The sequence below is a fragment of the Heloderma suspectum genome, chromosome 5, assembly GCF_057233095.1.
Source record: "Heloderma suspectum isolate Gila_16-S chromosome 5, 16-S_ref, whole genome shotgun sequence".
NCBI lineage: Eukaryota > Metazoa > Chordata > Lepidosauria > Squamata > Helodermatidae > Heloderma > Heloderma suspectum.
In genome coordinates, this window is record NC_139462.1 from 230,167,484 (window position 1) to 230,188,121 (window position 20,638).

The 20,638-nt window shown below is 49.8% G+C and overlaps 2 protein-coding genes across 9 annotated transcripts in view; one reads left to right on the forward strand and one right to left on the reverse strand.

The window, feature by feature from the left end:
- Positions 1-5,192: 5,192 nt before the first annotated feature.
- Positions 5,193-12,045, reverse strand: LOC146345263 (uncharacterized). The gene is made up of 2 exons (XM_084859502.1): positions 11,701-12,045; positions 5,193-7,823 (listed from the first exon to the last, which is right to left on the reverse strand). Exon 2 carries the CDS (start codon positions 7,254-7,256, stop codon positions 6,300-6,302), a length of 957 nt encoding a protein of 318 aa, XP_084715628.1. The 5' UTR covers positions 7,257-7,823; positions 11,701-12,045; the 3' UTR covers positions 5,193-6,299.
- Positions 12,046-12,101: 56 nt separating this feature from the next.
- Positions 12,102-20,638, forward strand: part of NBEAL2 (neurobeachin like 2) — a 190,276-nt gene continuing 181,739 nt past the window's right edge. For 4 of the 8 annotated variants that reach the window (XM_084859493.1, XM_084859495.1, XM_084859496.1 and 1 more), the window contains exon 1: positions 14,209-14,498. In XM_084859493.1, the coding sequence (XP_084715619.1) occupies positions 14,295-14,498 (204 nt within the window). In that variant the 5' untranslated portion in view covers positions 14,209-14,294. The other 4 variants (XM_084859500.1, XM_084859499.1, XM_084859498.1 and 1 more) reach the window with 4 other exon arrangements.

The window sequence follows — 20,638 nt, forward strand, 5'->3', positions numbered from 1 at the left end:
TGTTGATTCTTCTGGACCTCTCAGCGGCTTTCGATACCATCGACCATGGTATCCTTCTGGATAGGTTGTCTGGGTTGGGCGTTGGAGGCACTGCACTGCAGTCGTTCCGCTCCTACTTGGATGGCCGATTCCAGAAGGTGGTGCTGGGGGATTATTGCTCTGTGCCATGGCAATTGTGCCATGGGGTTCCACAGGCTCTGTTTTATCCCCCATGCTGTTTAACATCTACATGAAACCGCTGGGGGAGGTTATCCGGAGGTGTGGGCTGAGGTGCCATCAATATGCGGATGACACCCAGCTCTACCTCTCTTTCTCATCAAACCCAGGTGAGGCAGTGGCTGTTCTGAATCAGGGCCTGGGCACAGTAATGGACTGGATGAGGGCCAATAAACTGAAACTCAATCCAGACAAGATGGAGGTACTGTTGGTGGGTGGTTCGTCTGCCCGGCTAGGTGATATTCAACCTGATCTGGAGGGGATTGCACTCCCCCTAAAGGATCACATTCGTAGTTTGGGGGTGCTCTTGGATCCAGAACTGTCACTTGAGGCACAGGTGAACTCAGTGGCACGGAGCACTTTTTGTCAGCTTAGGCTGGTATACCAACTACGCCCTTATCTGGACAGAGATAGCCTAGCTACAGTTATCCATGCTCTGATAACTTCTCGTCTGGATTACTGCAATGCGTTATACGTGGGGCTGCCTTTGAAAACGGTCCGGAAACTTCAGCTGGTCCAAAAAAGGGCAGCAAGATTGTTAACAGGGACTGGCCAGCAACCTCATATTATGCCAGTACTTTTCCAGCTGCACTGGTTGCCAGTCCATTTCTGGGCCGGATTCAAAGTGCTGGTATTAACATTCAAAGCCCTGAACGGCTTGGGGCCAGGTTATCTGAGGGACCGCCTCCTCCCATATGTGCTTGCCCAGACCTTAAGATCATTGTCAGCGGCCCTTCTCCGTGAGCCCCTGCCAAAGGAAGTGAGGCGGGTGGCTACTAGGAGGAGGGCTTTTTCTGCTGTGGCACCCTGGCTGTGGAATGAGCTCCCTAGTGAGGTTCACCTGGCACCTACATTGTATTCCTTCCGGCGCCAGGTGAAGACCTTTTTATTTTCCCAGGCATTTTAGTTTTTTAGACTTTTAGCTTTGCTGTTTTAAATCTGTAAATCTCTGCATTGCTGCTAGGTTTTACTCTGGTTTTATTCTGGTTGTATCGTTATATTGTGGTTTTAATGTTTTTATATTTTATATTGTTTTACTGTGTGCTTTTTGGTTTTAATTTTTGTGAACTGCCCTGAGAGCTTCGGCTATTGGGAGGTATAGAAATGAAACGAAATAAACAAAACATTTTATCCACTGTATATTTTTATTAAAATATATACTTATAACATCACCGGAAAATATAATGTACATGCATTAAAATAAAAACATTTCTTCTTACAAAACAGCATTGCTAAAGATTCTTAGAGCTTAATAGTTTAACAGTTTAAGGTCACAATCCTAAGCATTTTAGACAGAAAAAGCATGCATAGGATTGCACCCTTTACTGCCTTTCAGCACTATGTTAACATCATTTTATTATTAGTCTCCACTGATTATGGTTATTGGCTCTTTTCCACCTTTCTTGAGCAGGCTGCTGAAGCAAGGGTTTAAACTACTTTCAGCCTGAGGGTCTAACTCCACTTTGGAGAAGCTCTTGAGGGGGGCCGCGTTCCAGGGGTGGGTGGGGCCTAATATAAAAAGGGGGCAGGGCCATAATGCTGGCGGCTTTTAGCGTAAAGCTCTTACTGCCCGCAACTCAGCCTTAGGAGAGGCATTGCAACTGTTTAGAATGGGGAGAAATTGTGCAAAAGCCAGGAAACCAGCAAATTATTGGTGGCCAGGCAAGAGGGGGTGAGGCCAGGGAAAGGGGGCATTGTTATCTGGAGAACACAGGAGGGCCAGATTTGGCCAACAGGCCTGAGGTTCCCCACCCATGTTAAAGGCACAGGAGCAGTTAGGGAATTGTTTATTCCCTGGTCGGTTGGCAATCCCCAAGATGGATGAGCACTTTCTGTCCTAAAAGCCCCACTCACTAACCTGATTCACCACAAGTGCAAAACATATCCAACTGGCAAAGATATAGTAACTTGGCAATTTCATGTTCAATACCTCCACTGAACTCTTTCCAGTTGATGTGGTGCCTCTGAAATTGGGGGTTCGGCAACTGGCAGCCCTCTGGGCCAAATCCAGCCCTCTGAAGGGCGTTGACACCCCTGCACAGGTACCATCATACACAGAGAAAGAGTATGGGTGAAGAGAGCCACAGAGCTAAGGGAAGATTGGAAACCGATATGAAATATGAACTTCCAGTCCCTAACTGAATGCTAGCGGAGCCTCACTCTGCCTAATGGTAGGGCTGGCCTGGTCTATCATACAGGTAGAGGGAGACACTCCAGCCCTCCCCATCTCTTTGGTGCAAGTCTTATTTGCAATGGAGGATGGTGGTTCTGATGTCAGTGGGGTGGTAAATCAACTACAGGTTTCAGTCAGAACCACACCTTGGATAGCTGCTTTAGAGTTCTGACTGAAACCCAGAGTGGATTTACCACCCACTGACATCAGAGCCACCAGCCTGCACTGCTTATTTGCCTTACATCCGTTGCCATCCAATTGACTGTGGCCAGTTTGGTACTGGAATTGCCAACCAGACTGAAGGGGTGTTCTGGCAATTTCTTTTTGGATGTACCATAAACAAGTAAGTTCCTTGGTGATGGGGATTCAAGAAAACTAGATGAACCCATGTGGTTCTTCTCATTCCGGTCTTGCGTAAATCTCCGCATGCATAACTCCAGCAAAACTCATGATACTCAGCAGTGTCCAGCACACTGCAACTTGCAGGGAACGTGGGTGTTATATTGCTACATTTTCCTCTTCTGCTTGCTCTGAAGACCTCTGGATTGTCCCAACTGCACGCAATTACAAAATTCTACAAATGGATGTGAAACTTACAAGGCCTGCATTGTTTGGTTTTGCATTTAAGACTGTCTTGATTAATGTGAAGGTGATTGCTCTGATGTTACCCAAGATATAACAAAAGGAGCTTGATAGCCCGTTATGGCTAGGATTTTCTGAACTGATTTGTACATAAGGACAACCCAGACTATGGGTTGTTTCCTTACCTAGAGTTTACCTATGATTTGTCTGCCAGACAATCACTCAAAGCACAGGTTGTTGTTTTTTCAATTCCTGGGTTGTTCGATTCCCTCTTCCTTCTCCTGCTCTCTCCCTATATACCAAATACCTTTGTGGCACTGTACAACCAGCATTAAGAGCAGCTGGTTTTTTGGCCACTCCTGCCCATTGCCCCCATAGCCTGGTGAAACAACCCATGAACAATCCGTGGTTCTGGGTTCGCACATAACAACAACCCATAGTTAAAACAACCCAGAGTTCACAACCCAACAACAGAGCAAAGTGAAGGAGAGGGGAAATAAACAACCCAGGGAGTAAGAAAACAAACCTGAGTAGGCCAATATGAGAACCAGGACACTCTCTCCACCCTTTGGAATGCAATATCTATCAGGATTTGGGAAGGTGACACCTTCCATCTAGTGGGAGAGGCAGAGATATAGTCTGCAGTCAATTTTTGCAGTTGGAACGGAGAAACAGAAAGTGGAGAGTTATAGCTGGAGGAGGATAGTACTGGGTGCAATCCCATGTGTGCGTGTGCTGAAACAGTTGCTTTCTAGGAATCTGAGGCTGTGCCCCCTATTTTTAGGGGTGTACTAGCTTCCTTGAGTCTCTGCTTGTTTATTTGTAAATAAGCGACTTTTGTAATATCATAAGTCTCTGCCGCTATTCAAAAGAAACTAAACCTTTCGGCCTGACCACAGCTATTAAGATTGTTGTTCATAGAATTGTAAATGAAGATTTATGGTTTCCCCAAAACTGAGGGCAAAAGCTACCAAATAGGGACTTTTATTTTTCCCAAAATGTATTTTCACCACCATTCCCTTAGGAATAGTGATGGTCAATTTCAGGATTTTTGCTGTGCTAGACAAATTACGCTCCATTTGTTTTATGCTGAGCACCGTAACAATTGTACACTAAGGGGGCCATGCACCACCACTATGCCGGTGCAACATCTGTCATATCCTACACTTGCCTAGCCCAGAAGACAACAGGAAACGCACACTGCTCATGCCGAGGATATGCCTCCAACCATGGAGGGCTCTTGGTCATGGGCAATTTGATTATTAGAAACAGAGGGAGACGGGTTTTTGAAGGGTGTATAGACCACTTGGTGACTTGCCTGCCTGGTATGAGGGTAGCTCATGTCACAGTTTGTCTAGATCAGTGTGGGCAGAAGGTAGGTCTCCAGATGTTTTGGGCTTCCAGAAGCCTCTGCCAGCATGGCCAATGGTCAGAAATGCTAGAAGTTGACGTCCAAAACATCTGGAGAGGTGCTTTCTGTCATCCCGGGTCTAGATAGGCTGATAGAGAGTGCTGGGGAGAAGTCAGTGGCTGTGGTGCACATTGGCACCCATGACATGGGGAAGTAACTGTAGTCATGAGGTCCTGGGGGCAAAATGTAGGTTGCTAGATTGGCTAGTTGAAATCCAGGGTCTCCAGGCTAGCTTTCTCTCAAATGCTACCTGTTCTACACACAGGAGCCCGCTAAACAGGTGGAGCTGAGTGGTCTTGATGCATGGATGAGATGAATGCATTAGTGTGGGGGGGTGGATGTTATAGGCACTAGGCTACATTTTGGGACAAGCTGGGTCTGTACAAAAAGGAGGGGCTCCCTTGGAACCGAAATGGAGCCAGATTGCTGGCGATTCATGCTGAAAAGATGGCAGAGCAGCTTTGAGACTGGTCCATGATGAATCATCCCACAGGGATGAGGGTGAAAATGTTTCTGAACATCCAAATGGGGAGAGGGCAATGAGCAAACAGTAGGGCATGATAGCCAGCCAAAGGGCTGTGGGAGAAAACACAAACACCCCAGAGATATTTGGGGCACTATCATATCAAAGGGAAGACACACACAGGCACAAGCAAGTTCACAATGAATTCTGGGTAACTGGCATTACAAAAAAGGGGTCAAGATGACCTGGATCCTATCCCAGCAGAAATTGTTGAGCTAAACCCCTCTCATTTGGGCCAAAGAGTTATTCTGAGTAATGAACTGGTGTGAGGCTGTATTACTCCAGGTCAAAAGTGTACTTTAACAGTGCAATCCTATGCATGTTTAGACAGAAGAAAGTCTTACAACTCCCAGCATTCCCCAGCCAGTAGAGCTGGCTACTGTCGTTTTTGAGATTGTACCCCAGTACTGCTTTTCCCACCCTTTTACTATGAGTGCTACTCCATTTCTTCTAAGGGATTCTTGCCCACAGTAGTAGATATGATGGTCACCTGCATTAAATTCGCCCATGCCTGTCCATTTTAGTTCGCTGATTCCCAAGATGTCGATGTTCAATCTTGCCATCTCATGTTTGACCACCTCCAGCTTGCCTTGATTCATTGATCTGACATTCCAGGTTCTGAAACAATATTGTTCTTTACAGCATCGGATTTTCTTTTCACCACCAGACACATCCACAGCTGAGTGTCCTTTCAGCTTTGGCCCAGCCGCTTCACTCTTTCTGGCGCTACTTGGAAATTCCCTCTGCTCTTCCCCAGTAGTATATTGTACACCTTCCGACCTGAGGGGCTCATCTTCCGGCGTCGTATCTTTTAGCCTTGTCATATGTTCCATGGGGTTTTCTTGGCAGGAATACTGGCGTGGGTTGCCATTTCCTTCTCCAGTGGACCACATTTTGTCAGAACTCTCTGCCATGACCTGTCCGTCTTGGGTGGCCCTGCACGGCATAGCTTATGGCTTCACTGAGTTATGCAAGCCCTTTCGCCACAACAAGGCAGTGATCCATGAGGTAACTCATGGTATAAGTATGTGCTGATATTGGAATGAGGCAGTTTCTTATTTGGAAACTCACTAGGCCTGTGTCCCTGTCAGCTGAACAGTCTATTCAGAGCTGAATGGGAAATTTATACATTGATAAGACCTCTCCTTTTAGATTATTTGGGCTTGAAGTCTAAAAACATTTATTTATTTATTTATTTATTAAATTTCTATACCGCCCAATAGCCGAAGCTCTCTGGGCGGTTCACAAAAATTAAAACCAAACACACAATAAAACAATTTAAAATATATAGAACATTAAAACCACAATATAACAACACAACCACAATAAAATCTAGCAGCAGTGCAGGAGTTTAAAATACAGATTTAAAACAGCAAAGATAAAAATTTAGAAAGCTAAAATGCCTGGGAAAATAAAAAGGTCTTCACCTGGCGCCAAAAGGAAGACAATGTAGGCACCAGGCGAACCTCACTAAGGAGCTCATTCCAGAGCCGGGGTGCCACAGCAGAAAAAGCCCTCCTCCTAGTAGCCACCCGCCTCACTTCCTTTGGCAGGGGCTCACGGAGAAGGGCCGCTGACAATGATCTTAAGGTCCGGGCAGGCACATATGGGAGGAGGCGATCCTTCAGGTAACCTGGCCCCAAGCCGTTCAGGGCTTTGAATGTTAACACCAGCACTTTGAATCGGGCCTGGAAATGGACTGGCAGCCAGTGCAGCTGGAAAAGTACTGGCATAATATGAGCTCGCAGGCCAGTCCCTGTTAACAATCTTGCTGCCCTTTTTTGGACCAGCTGAAGTTTCCGGACCGTTTTCAAAGGCAGCCCCACGTATAACGCATTGCAGTAATCCAGACGAGAAGTTATCAGAGCATGGATAACTGTAGCTAGGCTATCTCTGTCCAGATAAGGGCGTAGTTGGTATACCAGCCTAAGCTGACAAAAAGTGCTCCGTGCCACTGAGTTCACCTGTGCCTCAAGTGACAGTTCTGGATACAAGAGCACCCCCAAACTACGAACCTGATCCTTTAGGGGGAGTGCAACCCCCTCCAGATCAGGTTGAATATCACCTAGCCGGGCAGACGAACCACCCACTAACAGTACCTCCATCTTGTCTGGATTGAGTTTCAGTTTATTGGCCCTCATCCAGTCCATTACCGTGCCCAGGCACTGATTCAGAACAGCCACTGCCTCACCTGGTTTTGATGAGAAAGAGAGGTAGAGCTGGGTGTCATCCGCATATTGATGGCACCTCAGCCCACACCTCCGGATAACCTCCCCCAGCGGTTTCATGTAGATGTTAAACAGCATGGGGGATAAAACAGAGCCTGTGGAACCCCATGGCACAATTGCCATGGCACAGAGCAATAATCCCCCAGCACCACCTTCTGGAATCGGCCATCCAAGTAGGAGCGGAACCACTGTAGTGCAGTGCCTCCAACCCCTAACCCAGACAACCTATCCAGAAGGATACCATGGTCGATGGTATCGAAAGCCACTGAGAGGTCTAGGAGAATCAACAGGGTTGCACTCCCCCTGTCCCTCTCCCGGCAGAGGTCATCCCACAGGGCGACCAAGGCAGTTTCCGTTCCAAAACCAGGCCTGAAGCCCGATTGAAATGGATCTAGATAATCCGTTTCATTCAACAGTGCCTGGAGCTGTCGTACAACCACCCGCTCAAGCACCTTGCCCAGGAAAAAAAGTCGTACAGTCCTATGCACGCTGGGTGTTGTAGGACTTCTTTTCTGTTTAAACATGCCTAGGATTGCATCTTAAGTGTAGGCTGAGAATTCCTGAAATGAAATGTTTGCCCTGTTTTGCACTTTCAACCTTCCCCTGAAAACCTCCACCAGGAGCAGTGTTCCACCACCGAGATCTTCTTCAGGTAGGATGTTTGCTCCCTACGTCGCGTCGCTGTCTGTGCTGTAAAGCAGAGATGGGGAGCTGTCAGTCCGTGGGCCAATACAGCATGTGGTGGGTTTCCACCCAGCCTACGACCACTCCTCCCTAGCCCCATGCCTGCACGGAGCTGCTGGAGCTGCTCCGCTCCTCTCCTCTCCTGGCGGCCTGCTGAGTTTCTGCTCTGGGTGCTGAGAAAGGGAAGTGTAAATGACATCCAAGGAAGCATTGCCAGTCTCCATACATACTTACCCATACATTAAGATTCTCGGTAGACCCACCCACCCACGTCAAGGTGCACAGAACCCAAAGTTAGCAGAATTATTTTGGTGCACGTGGCGGGAAATGCCATCAGCACCTCTGCCCCTCCATGGTAGTAAAAATACAACAACAAGGTAGATAACTAACCATTTGCTTTCCTTTTATGATGGCCAGAGTTTGCTGCCTAAGGCAACTGCCTCACTCTGCCTCCTGGTAGGGCCAGCCCAGTAACGCAGAATGCTTCAGCGTGGCATGCGAAGGCAGCCGTTGTGCCTCCGTGAACTGGTGACTCGTCCGCTATTCTCCAGGAGTGCAATGGAATAAATGACCTGCCTCCAGTGCTACAGGAGACTGTAAAACGCACTGCAGATTGCTGCATAAGTGTGACGACATGTCACATTTAGCAAGCCACCCAATCCAGAGTTTATTTAACTGACTGGTTACCCTTACCCCACCTGTCCATATCAGGAGCATCAGCAATCACTATGAGAGGATGCAATGCTGTAACGGAGAGCAGCGCAGGTGCTAGACAGGCCTTCCCCGACCAGGTGCCCTCCAGATATTTTGGATGACCACTCCCAGCACTCATGACCATTGGCCATCCTGGGTGGGGCTGATGGGAACTGGAGTCCTCAGCATTTCAAGGGCACCAGGTTGGGAAAGGGTAGCCTTGACAATGAGCCCAGCTGACCTCTCACCGCCCAATCTACACAAGATGATCCAAAGATGGAAGGCCAGCTAGCTCAAGAGCTCCTTCTGAAACTCCTAACTCCACCTTCCCCAGCCTGGTGCCCTCCAGTGCCTGGGAATTATGGGAGTTGTAGTCCAACACATCTGGAGAATACCAGCTGGGAAAGGTTGCCCCAGCTGCTCACTAACAGGTGAAGAATTCCAGCTGGATGTAACATGATATACATTTAACATTATATACACTGTGCTCCTTTCTTTTCCCAGGCATTTTAGTTTTTTCCAGTTTCTGTTTTAAATCTGGTATTGTATGTTAAATCTTTGCACTGCAGCTAGGTTCTATTTGGTTATTTTTACTTTTGTACTGTAGTTTTAAACTTTTATATTGTATGGTTTTAATTATTGTGAACCGCCCAGGGAGCTTTGGCTGTTGGGTGGTATAGAAATGTAATAAATATGTGTACTACTGAGCACAGTGATGGCAAATCTTGGATGGCTTTTCCCTGAAATATTCAGTTGCATAGGAAATACTCAAAGCTCTATGTCCAATAACATAAGCAGTATCACAAATTCAAACACAAATCACCCATCCAGAAAAATTAGGGAGGAAATGGTAACAGAAGACCATGTCTTTATTTAAATCTGCCCTGCCTCCCCAGCCCACCCCAGCACAAACATCTGCGCTTATAAGGGCGTAAATCTTAAGTGTTACTTTCTTGGGAAAGAGGCCAAAACAACAGCCTTGGCTAGCTCCATACTAAGGTTATTCTGCCTCTTCCAGTGGACACCCCCCATATCTTTTCTTTTTTTTTAAGTAACATTATCCCAAGTTCACAAAACTGTACTCCGCTGTTGCACTGAACTTTGCTGGGGCTGTCACACAAATATGCTTAGTCAGTTCACCATCTATGTTCCAGCCAATTGATTAATCAACCCATATATATTTTGGAGCTTCGCTTATGCATTATTTGATTTCTTCTTTAGTTTTATAAAATGTTTAAAAATCTACATTTTAATTTATTGTTGCCAAATGCTCAAGAAAGATGTCCAAGCTGTAATCTTATCCCCACCTAATGGGACTAATTTCTGAGTTAATATACGCTTGGCACTGTGATGCGAGACACGGTGGGTGTTGAGCTAAGTTCCACTTCTGTAAACAAAGAATACCACTCACGGTTGAAAGGAAAGCTCATGTTTGATATTCCCCTTTTATCCCCCATATTACACAGCCCTCTTTCATGATCCTGGCTGCTCCACAGCCACTAAGGACAGGATGGTGCCCTTGCTTGCATGTAAGCCCAAGTAGGATGGGCCATAGGATCATGCTGCATATCTGTGCTACCTCCAATATCAGAGGCAGTGTGCCTATGTACACCAGTTGCTGGGGAATATGGGCAGGAGGGTGCTGTTGCACTCATGTCCTGCTTGTGGGTTTCCCATGAGCAGCTGGTTGGCTACTGTGTGAGCAGAATGCTGGACTAGATGGACCTTGGCCTGATCCAGCAGGGCTCTTCTTAAAAGACAACCTAGGCAGATTTACTCAAAGCTGTCAATTCAATGGAGCTTACTCTTAGGTAAATGTACATAGAAAAGCAGCTGGTTTCTGTGTGTTTACTCATGTTATGTCTACACCACCAGAACAATATCGTTCTCCGTCCCTTTCTCTTTCTTCACCCCTCATAGAATATTAGGGTGCAATCCCATGCATGTTTAGATAGAAAAAAGCCCTCCAACTGTCAGCAAAACTGTTGGGAGTTTTTTTCTGTCTAAACATGCATGGGACTGCGCCCTTACTTATAAATGCCACATAAACATTAGAAGAGCCCTGCTGGGTCAGACAAGTGGTCCATCACAGACAAGTGTGAGCTTTCTGTTCACACAGTCACCAACAATACATATGTATTATTATTATTTATTTATAACATTTTTATCCCACCCCATAGCCAAAAAGGCACCTTAAGATGATAAGAAATACGACAGTCCCTGCCTGCAAATTTACAATCTAAAAGACAAGACACAGAAGGAAAGAGGATCGGGGGGGGGGGGAGCAAATTCAGGCACTAGATTATTAGCAGCAAAATTCAGCAGGTCATGCAGTAGGATCTAAACACAGCGCAAGGGCTTCTGGTTCCTCTCCCCCGATCAAGAAGGACATGAGTGCAATAGCATCCTCCTAGTTGTGTTCCCCAGCAACCAGTGGACATGAAGGTAGCATATAGCCATCACGGCTAGTAGCCATGGATAGCCTTCTCCTCCAGGAAGAGCTGATCAGACCAAAAGCCTCTCTAACCCAGCATTCTGCTTCCGCAGTGGTCAACCAGCTGCCTGTGGGAGCCCACAAGCAGGACATGAGTGCAAAGCACTGTTCCAACGATGGATGGGTATGCTCAGAGGTAGGCTCCTCACGCTAATGCTCAAAAGGCACTGTGTAGCTAGTCCATCTTGTGTTTCCCCCCGCTAAACAGATATTCAGCATTAAGAAAAAAGACGGAAGAACTGGTGAGAAAACAAGGGAGGGTTATGAGCGGAAGACTATGTGGTCTGGGCCCATTCAGAGGACAAGGCAGGGGGGTGGCACCATAAAAGTCGAGGGTCCCGTTCGACCCCAGAGGGGTTGACTCCCAGTGAACTCAGTGGGACTTATTGGGAGTAAATATGACTAGGGTTGCAAGCCCCGTTCCCCGGGTCACTTCTGCTAAACAGGAACACCCCCACCATTTTTTTTAAAACCCTCTGCAACCCGAAAGGCGCGATCCTATGCACGTTGAGAGAGAGAAAAGGCCTACAATTTCCTACGAGAGATACTTTTTTCCTCTTTAAACATGCATACTGGGGCATACTGGGAGTTGTAGGCCTTTTTTTTCTGTCTAAACCTGCACAGGATTGTGCCCGAAGCCTGTTTATCGGCAGGTAAGTAGTCCCACCCGGAATTGAGTAAATGGCCCTTACTCACCGAGTAGGTAGTTGGGGCAACTGGGAGCGCGCCTCTTGTTCCCCTTAGGGGCCCAGGCTGCGATCCGACGGTGCACTTTTGCTTGTAAATAAATCCCGTTGGATTTAATGGGATCGGGACTCGCTTCCAAGTAGCGCTGCCCGTTTAAGTCCGGTGTGCCTCCACACTCCCCCACCCCCCGCGCTCGGCTCAGCCCCACGGGCCCCAATTCTGGCTTTTCAAACGAAGTGGGAAATCAATCCTGCTGAGTTCAAAGGGGCCTGCTCCCGAGGAAGTGCGCCACGGACTGAAGCCATACTTCAAATGGCGACCAGTCAGCTCTCGCTGTCGCAGCCTTGGGTAACTGCGCCCTGGAAGGAGAGGGGCGCAGCGGGCGTAGTCGCGGAAGGCTGCGGAAGCGGCAGTTGACCGACTGGCAGCAGGTCCCTTTGAACTCGGCGGGAATCCCCGAGTAAGCCCGCAACAGGATCGGGCCGGGAAGAGGCTTCCGTCGGTTAGGTTCCCTGCTCCGCCAGCGGCTTCGCCGCGGCCGCGTTTCCCCCGCCGTTCCCGCGGGGTAGCGCCAGGGCGGCAACGGGGCTGCCCCGAAGTAAGCGCCCGGCTCGGGTTTCGCTTTCGCGCCCGGCTCGGGGCCCTGGGGCTGAGCCGACCGGGCTCGCGGCGGGGCGCGGCGGGGCGCACCTGGCGGCGCGGCCCGCCGCCCTCCCGCCTCCCCGGAGCCGAGCCGGCTGGGCTGGGCCGGGCCGGGCCGGGCCGCGAATCAGGTGCGGCCGGGGGAGGAGCCGCGGCCGCCGGAGGGGGCAGCCCGCCGCCGCCGCCAGCAGCATGGCGGAGGCGAGGCGCGGGGGCGCCCGGCGGAGGCTGGCGCGCCGCCTGCAGTAGAAGCCGGCGCGGCGCGGCGCGCGCAGAGCTCCGAGCGCGCTCCGGCCCCCGGCCCTGGGAGAGGCGGCGCGCCATGGAGCCGGGCGCCGCGGCGGCGGCCGAGTGAGCGGGGGGCGCCGCGCCATGGCTTCGACGGAGCGCCTCTACGAGCTGTGGATGCTCTACTTCGCCAAGGTACGCCGCCGCGCCTCTCCCCGCGCCGCTCGCAGCGCGGGCTCCCGGCCCCCTGGGAGCGGCGCCCCCGCGCCGGGGCCCCTCCCCGCGCGCGCCCCCGCCGCTGCCGCCTCCGGGGCTCTCCCCGTGCGGGCTGGGCGCCTCCTTCGGGCCGGGGGCGCTGCGCCCGCGCCTCCGCGCCGCCTCTGCCCCGTGGCGGCGGGCACCTGTTCGCTCCCTTTATTCCAGCCTTGCCTCGACCTGGCGCTCTGCCGGGGGTGGGGGGTGGACTACAGGCGCCAGCATCCCCGGCTAGGGTGGCCAGGGACGTTGGGGGCTGTAGTAGCGCGCGCCAGATCGGAGAAGGTTGCCTTATTCCTTCTGGAAAGAGCTCTTTTGGGGAGGGGGGCGGCTGTGCCCGCTTCTTAGAACGCCTCCTCCGCTCCTCAGCCATCACACCGGGCCAGTCTTCTTTCTCCTTCACCTGGGGCGTCTTCGCCCCCCCGTCACCTGAGGTTCCCTTTTCTTAACCCCTCCCCTGAACACTCCCCCCTTTTCTTCCTTTTGCTTCTTCCAGCGCCCCCCCCCCCCATCAGCCCTCTGTTCTTCTCCCATGGAAACTTCTACTTCCCTTTCCTTTTCCGGGGGGGGGGGCACCCACAGGAGCTTCATAATCTTCTAATAATTTGTACTTTATCGGATTTAGCCGCCAGCAATATTCTCTCTTTTCCCGGCATAGGCTTCTCTCCCCCCCCCCCGATACTGAGTCAGGCGGCAGCACCTGTTACCTGAGTTAAAAAGAAAAAAACTGGCTCTCTGCCCCCCCAGTGTCTCCCCACTTTAGATAACCGTAGCCCAAAATGTTTCCCTTCTTCCATGTGTCAATCCTTTATTTAACTCTGTCAGCCTCCCCCCCCCCCCGCCGCCAATTATAGGGGCCTTGGAAAGCCCTCTTCCCTTATCTGGTGTTGCATCCCATAATTTCCCCTCTGGCCTTCACCTGGGGCCCCTCCAAGTCCTTCTAGGGCTTACCTACCTCTGGTTTTTTTGGGAGGGGACGGGGCAGATCCTTCTCCAGTGAAAGGGATCTCCTTTTATCTGCTGCATTTTCTTCTCTGAAACCCCACGCGCGCCCCATGGGCCGTTGGCTCCCTGTACAGACGGGAGGTCTCTTGCACCCCTCCTCATCTCCCACACCTGTTACTTTCCCTTTATTTCATCCTTTTCTTCCTCTGTTATCTCCGCGCCTGGTTGGGGGAGAGGTTGCATTTTCTTCAATGGGAAGTATGTGCATCTTTAGTCTACGAATCTGCTTCTTCCTTTCTGTGGATATGTGCTGCCTCCAGCCTGCCCCCTCCCCCAGTTTTCCATAATTCCTTGCAATCTCTGCCCCTCGACTGTTTCTCCCCACTGATCTTCTGAATCCCTTTAGGAGGTCTGGAAGTCTCATTTGCTTCCCCTCCCCTCCTTGTGGGGCGGGGTAGGTTCTCAGGGGTTTGTGGGTTTGAGTCTGTGCGCTTGTGTAGACCTCTAACGGCCACTTTTTCTGTGGTAGATGAATGCGTGTAACCGAAGTGGAAATATTGGGGTGGGGACGGGACGAAAGTAACTGGGTTCTTCTCCCCCCCTCACAACCTTTGCCATTTTATGCAAAGAGAACAGCAAACTTGCAACCCACTGTGACTTCCAGTGGGGAACTGGGCGATCCGCTTCGCGCTGGAGCCTGCGTGTGGAATTCCAAATCTCGTGGTTTGCCGTCTGAGGTGTGCTGCGTACGGGGTTGGCGGCGGGGGGCTGGACTTGATGACCTTCAGGGCCCTCCCCTCCCTGGCGCCGATTCCAGGATATTCATGTTTGTGCTTTGCGGACCAACGGAGCATGTCCGTTTCAGTTTGTTGCTGCTGGGGGGCATTTTTTGCACGGGGGGGAGTCATGGACGGGTGTCGTCCTCCCGCCCGTCGCCTTCGGCCTGAAGCAGGCAGCTCGGGAATTGTGGGGCGGGAGGAGCGGCGGGGAAGGGGTGGGCCATCAGGAGCCCCAAGCTGGCCTGCGCCCTGGGTCCTCTCCTCTCCGGCTTGGGCCGCCGCTTTGATGTGGCTTTGTTCCGTGCTCGCCCAGGCGAGATGGGCGCACCGCTGTTCGTGCGCGCTCCTTGCGTGCGTCTTGGCGCGGAGAGAAAGGGGCCCAGGCAGTACGTCGGCTGCTTGGAGGTGCGCCGCCTGTTCCTTCCTGGGGTGGCCTTTTGTGGGGGGGGGGACCGCAAAAGGTTGGAGAAGTTTGGACGGAATCGAGGAAGGTGTGGCGTCTCTAGGAAATCCTGCTTTTTGTATGTGCCGGACTGGACTCTAGAGCGCCTCTTCCGAACAAGCAGCGGGTGTGTGTGCGCGCGTGCGCGTGCGCGCGCGGCGGGGGGGGGTCCCGACAGGTTGTGCAGACCTGTGGTCAAAAAGGGGAGGGCTGAAAATCCATAGGGTTTTGTTTTGGTTTTGCAGGGGAGGCGGTCGGTGATTTTGCCAGCACAGACTTCCACAACCTGGCGGCCTCCAGATGTGTTGGACTACAACTCCTATTACCCCCAGCCAGGGGCTCTGCTGGCTGGGGATGCTGGGAGTTGTAGTCCCAGCATATCTGTAGGACATCCAGTTGTGGAAGGCTGCGCTAGATGAATTCAAAGAGCACTGTAGCCTTGAACCGATCACACTGATAACCAGAGGGGGGTGGGGAGAGGCAGTGGAGTGGGACAAGATTTAAAGGGCATTTCGACCATGTTTTTGTGCCTGGTTTTGACGCTCGTGTGTTCCTTTGTTCCTTGCTTCTGGCTCACTCGTGGAAGAAGACTTGGTGCCAGTGGCAGCCCAGCATGAATATGGAGGGTCATGCTTAGGAATTCGTGGGCCAACACAGTCTGGCATCTTTGGGGAATGGAAAAGCTTACAAGCCACGTGAAAGTGGCCAGAGGCTGAACCAGTTTGGCTGATCTCATGATGGTTGGGTCAACTTCCCTGTGAGGTTCCCAGCCTGGTCCATCCGGGGCCCAGTAAATAGTCTTCCTCTTACACTTACTGGCAAGTTACCATCATTTCTGGTATGCCTCTAATGCAGCCTTCGCCAGCCTTGCACTCTCCAGATGTTTTTGACTACAAGTCCCAGCATCCCCAGCTGGGTGATGGGGGTGCTAGGAGTTGTGGTCCAACACATCTGGAGGGCTCCAGGCTGGGAAAGGCTGCTCTCATCTGGATTTTTCCCCCAACCCCTATTGTTTATGAGTGCAGTCCTATGCATGTTTAGACAGATAACAGCCCTATGACTGTTGTAGGACTTTTATCCGTCTAAACATGCATAGGATTGTGCCCTAAGTGTATCTTTTGCACTTTTGAGCTCAAACTGGGGTTGGGTGTGGAGGATTTGGGGGATTTTGTTTTGCTCTTCTTTTGTGATGAGTTGTATATTTAAAGGGAGCCTCTCCCTTTTGACTGGCGACGCTCGCAGATCTCAACTCTTTATTTCTCACAATCATCTCGGTAAGAAGCAGCAATCAGCCTGGCCTTTAGGCTCTTTTTGACTATTCCAATCTATATGCATTATCTCAATAATTCTTACGAGTAAGCATGTCAGCTAGATCACCGTAAATATTCACAGCCCCAGAGTGTGGCTAGCAGGTTTGTGGCCAGCGCTGTTCTTAATAAAGGAACCAAAACAAATGGCACCAGCAGCAAAATTTGCTTGCTCCTTTCTGTGGTCCCTCTGTGCAGGAATTAATGGCTTGTGCACATTCACTCCTGTGGAGTCGTGTTGCTGAGAGGTGAGCAGCCTGGTGAGTGGAGGGCAGGATTTGGTCTTAAGCCAATGGCATCCTCAACTGCAGCACACTTTTTCCCCGTAGAAGTGAATGGCAGAAGTTCATTTTATATGGGTGGAAACCTGGAGACGCTGTAGTGGAGGAGAGAAACTCTGCTCCCTTCCCTTAGAGCAGGGGTGGTGAACCTCAGTCCATGGGCCAAACCTGGCCCTCTGGAATTTCTCAGGTGGCCATGCCCCCTCCCCCTGGCCCCAGCCTCTTTTCCCTGACCACTAATGCTTTCGTAATAACACAGTTATGGCTCTTAGGAATTGTCTACACAAGTGTCACATCAGCGGTGTAGAACCTCAGGCCTAGGGGCCAAATCTCCAGGGGTCTCCAGACGGCCACGCCCCCTTCTCTTGCCCCCCCCCCCGACTGCTGATTGTTTGGTGGTTTCCCAGATTTTGTGCAGATTCTTCCCTATTCGAAAAGGTTGAAAAGGTTGAAATGCCTCTCCTAAGGTGTTGTTGTTGTTGTTGTTCAGTCGTTCAGTCGTGTCCGACTCTTCGTGATCCCATGGACCACAGCACGCCAGGCGTCCCTGTCCTCCGCTCTCTCCCGGAGCGTGCTCAAGTTCATATTCATTGCATCAGTGATGCTATCTAGCCATCTCACCCTCTGCCGTCCCCTTCTCCTTTTGCCTTCAGTCTTTCCCAGCATCAGAGTCTTTTCCAGTGAGTTTTCTCTTCGCATTAGGTGGCCAAAATATTTGAGCTTCAGCTTCAGTATCTGGCCTTCCAATGAGCACTCAGGGTTGATTTCCTTTAGGATGGACTAAATGGAGTCCAGGGGACTCGTAAGAGTCTTCTCCAGCACCACAGTTCGAAGGCATCAATTCTTCGGCGCTCAGCCTTCCTCATAGTCCAGCTCTCACAGCTATACGTTGCTACTGGGAAAACCATAGCTTTGATTAGACGGACCTTTGTCGGCAAGGTGATGTCTCTGCTTCTTACTATGCTGTCTAGGTTGGCCATAGCTTTCCTCCCAAGGAGCAAGCGTCTTTTAATTTCATGGCTACAGTCACCGTCTGCGGTGATCTTGGAGCCCAAGAAAATAAAATCTGTCACTGCTTCCATTTCTTCCCCTTCTATATGCCAGGAAGTGATGGGGCCAGACGCCATGACCTTAGGTTTTTTATGTTGAGTTTCAAACCAGCTTTTGCACTCTCCACTTTCACCCTCAACAAGAGGCTCTTTAGATCCTCTTCGCTTTCTGCCATTAGGGTGGTATCATCTGCGTATCTGAGGTTGTTAATTCTCCCGGCAATCTTAATTCCAACCTGTGATTCATCCAACCTGGCATTTCTCATGATGTACTCTGCATATAAGTTAAATAAGCAGGGTGACAATATGCAGCCTTGTCATACTGCTTTCCCAATTTTGCACCAATCAGTTGTTCCATGTCTGGTTCTTACTGTTGCTTTTTGACCCTCGTACAGGTTTCTCAGGAGACAGGTCAGGTGGTCTGGTACTCCCATCTCTTCAAGAATTTGCCACAGTTTGTTGTGATCCACACAATCAAAGGCTTTAGCGTAGTCAGTGAAGCAGAAATAGACATTTTTCTGGAATTCTCTTGCTTTCTCCATGATCCAGCGAATGTTGGTGATTTGATCTCTAGTTCCTCTGCCTCTTCAAAACCCCACTTGTACTTCTGGTAGTTCTCGGTTCTCATGCTGGTGAAGCCTAGCTTGTAGGATTTTGAGCATCACCTTGCTGGCATGTGAAATGAGTGCAATTGTGCGGTAGTTTGAACACTCTTTGGCGTTGCCCTTCTTTGGAATTGGAATGTAAACTGACCTTTTCCAGTCTTGTGGCCACTGTTGAGTGTTCCAAATGTGTTGGCATATTGAGTGCAGCACTTCAACAGCATCATCTTTTAGGATTTTAAATAGCTCAGCTGGAATACTGTCATCTCCGCTAGCTTTGTTGTTACTAATGCTTCCTAAGGCCCACTTGACTTCACTCTCTAGGATGTCCAGCTCAAGTTCAGTGACCGCACTCTCATGGCTATCGGGGACACTAAGATCTTTCCTGTATAGTTCTTCTGTGTATTCTTGCCACCTCTTCTTAATCTCATCTGCTTCTGTTAGGTCCCTGCCTTCTTTGTCCTTTATCATGCCCGTCTTTGCACAAAACGTTCCCTTGAGATCTCCGATTTTCTTGAAGAGATCTCTAGTCTTTCCCATTCTGTTGTTTTCCTCAATTTCTTTGCATTGTTCATTTAAGAAGGCCGCCTTGTCTCTCCTTGCTATTCTCTGGAACTCTGCATTCAGTTGGATATATCTTCCCCTTTCTCCCTTGCTTTTTGCTTCCCTTCTTTCCTCAGCTACTTGTAAAGCCTCATCAGACAGCCACTTTGCTTTCTTGCATTTCTTTTTCTTTGGGATGGATTTCGTTGCTGCCTCCTGAACAACGTTACCGACCTCCGTCCGTAGTTCCTCAGGCACTCTGTCTATCAGGTCTAATCCCTTAAATCTATTCCTCACCTCACCTCCACTCCACTGTCAAGGGGGAGGCCCCTAACATGTTTTTCATTTTTTCATTTTATTTTATTTTTTAACTAACTTTTTTTTTTCATTTATTTGTCTTGAAACAAATGAAAAATATGTGGAAATCACTTCCACACCAGTGGGACTCTGCTTTTAACCTCTACTGAGTAGAGGAGCAGGCACAGGCTAATCTAGAACAATCACAAAGCTAGACACAGAAAGGGAAAAGAGGCAGTGGAAGGACAGGACTCTCCAGTGGTGGTGACCTGCAAGGTGTGTGCAATGTTTGTTTTCTTGCCTGAGAACAACATGGCCTACACCTGCAACAAGTGCAAGTTGATCACACTGCTGGAAGAAAAAGTAAGTGGACTGGAGTGGCGACTGTCGACCCTCCAGGGAATAAGAGAACACGAAGAGTTCTTGGACAGAATGAGGGAACTACAGCAGCAAATGGAAGACCAGAAGCTTGAAGAGCAACAGCAAGATGAGGTAGAAGTGGGAAATGCTGAGAAGAAAAATGGAGTAGAGGATACTCCTTGGAAAAGGGTGACGGTTAGGAGAAGAAGAACTAGACGCCACTCTGCACCAGTGGAAGCAGTGGAGCTGTGGAACCGATTCCAGGTACTTGGGGATGAGACTGGAGGACAGCCTGCAGAGGAAGAATCACAGGGGAACCTACATGAGAGTGAGCAAGAGGCTGAAGGTCAGTCAAACAGAGGCGATGAAACCCAGGCCTACAAGAAGAAGAAGAGAAGAGTGGTAGTAGTGGGAGACTCCTTGCTGCGTGGGATCGAGACCCAAGTATGTCACGAAGACCCGTGGACTCTCCAGGTATGTTGTCTCCTGGGAGGACGGATTAGAGACGTGACTGAAAGGTTGCCTGCACTCATAAAGCCCACTGACAGGTATCCCTTTCTTCTCATCCATGTGGGAACAAATGATACCGCCAAGCGGAGCTACGAAGAAATCACGTCAGACTTTGAAGCTTTGGGAAGGAAACTCAAGAACTTTGGGGCCCAGATAGTTTTCTCACCCATCCTTCCAGTAGTTAGAAGAGGGATAGAAAGGGAACGAAAAATACTCTGGGTGAATGACTGGCTACGAAGGTGGTGCTGATGAGAGAGATTTGGATTCTGGGACCACGGGCTATACTCCTGGAAGATGGGCTGTTGGCAAGGGACGGGTTGCACCTCACAAAGGATGGGAAGAATGTGTTTGGCCACAGCATGAAGAACTTCATCAGGAGGGCTTTGAACTGAATCCTACGGGGAAGGGAGATGTAATGTTGGGGGTAACAATGGATGTAGGCGCATGCACTGCAACGGAGAGAACAGCTCTGATAGCACCCAATAATAGTCTTCAGACACATGTAGGAAGAAAGCCAGACTATGAAGCACATGGTCTTCGATGTCTATACACTAATGCCCAGAGTATGGGAAACAGAACAAACTTGAACTCTTAATACTAATTATGTATTAATTAGTAATTAATTAATAGGGTAATTATGACTTGATGGGTATAACTGAGACTTGGTGGGATGACTCTCATGACTGGAATACAGCACTTGAAGGATA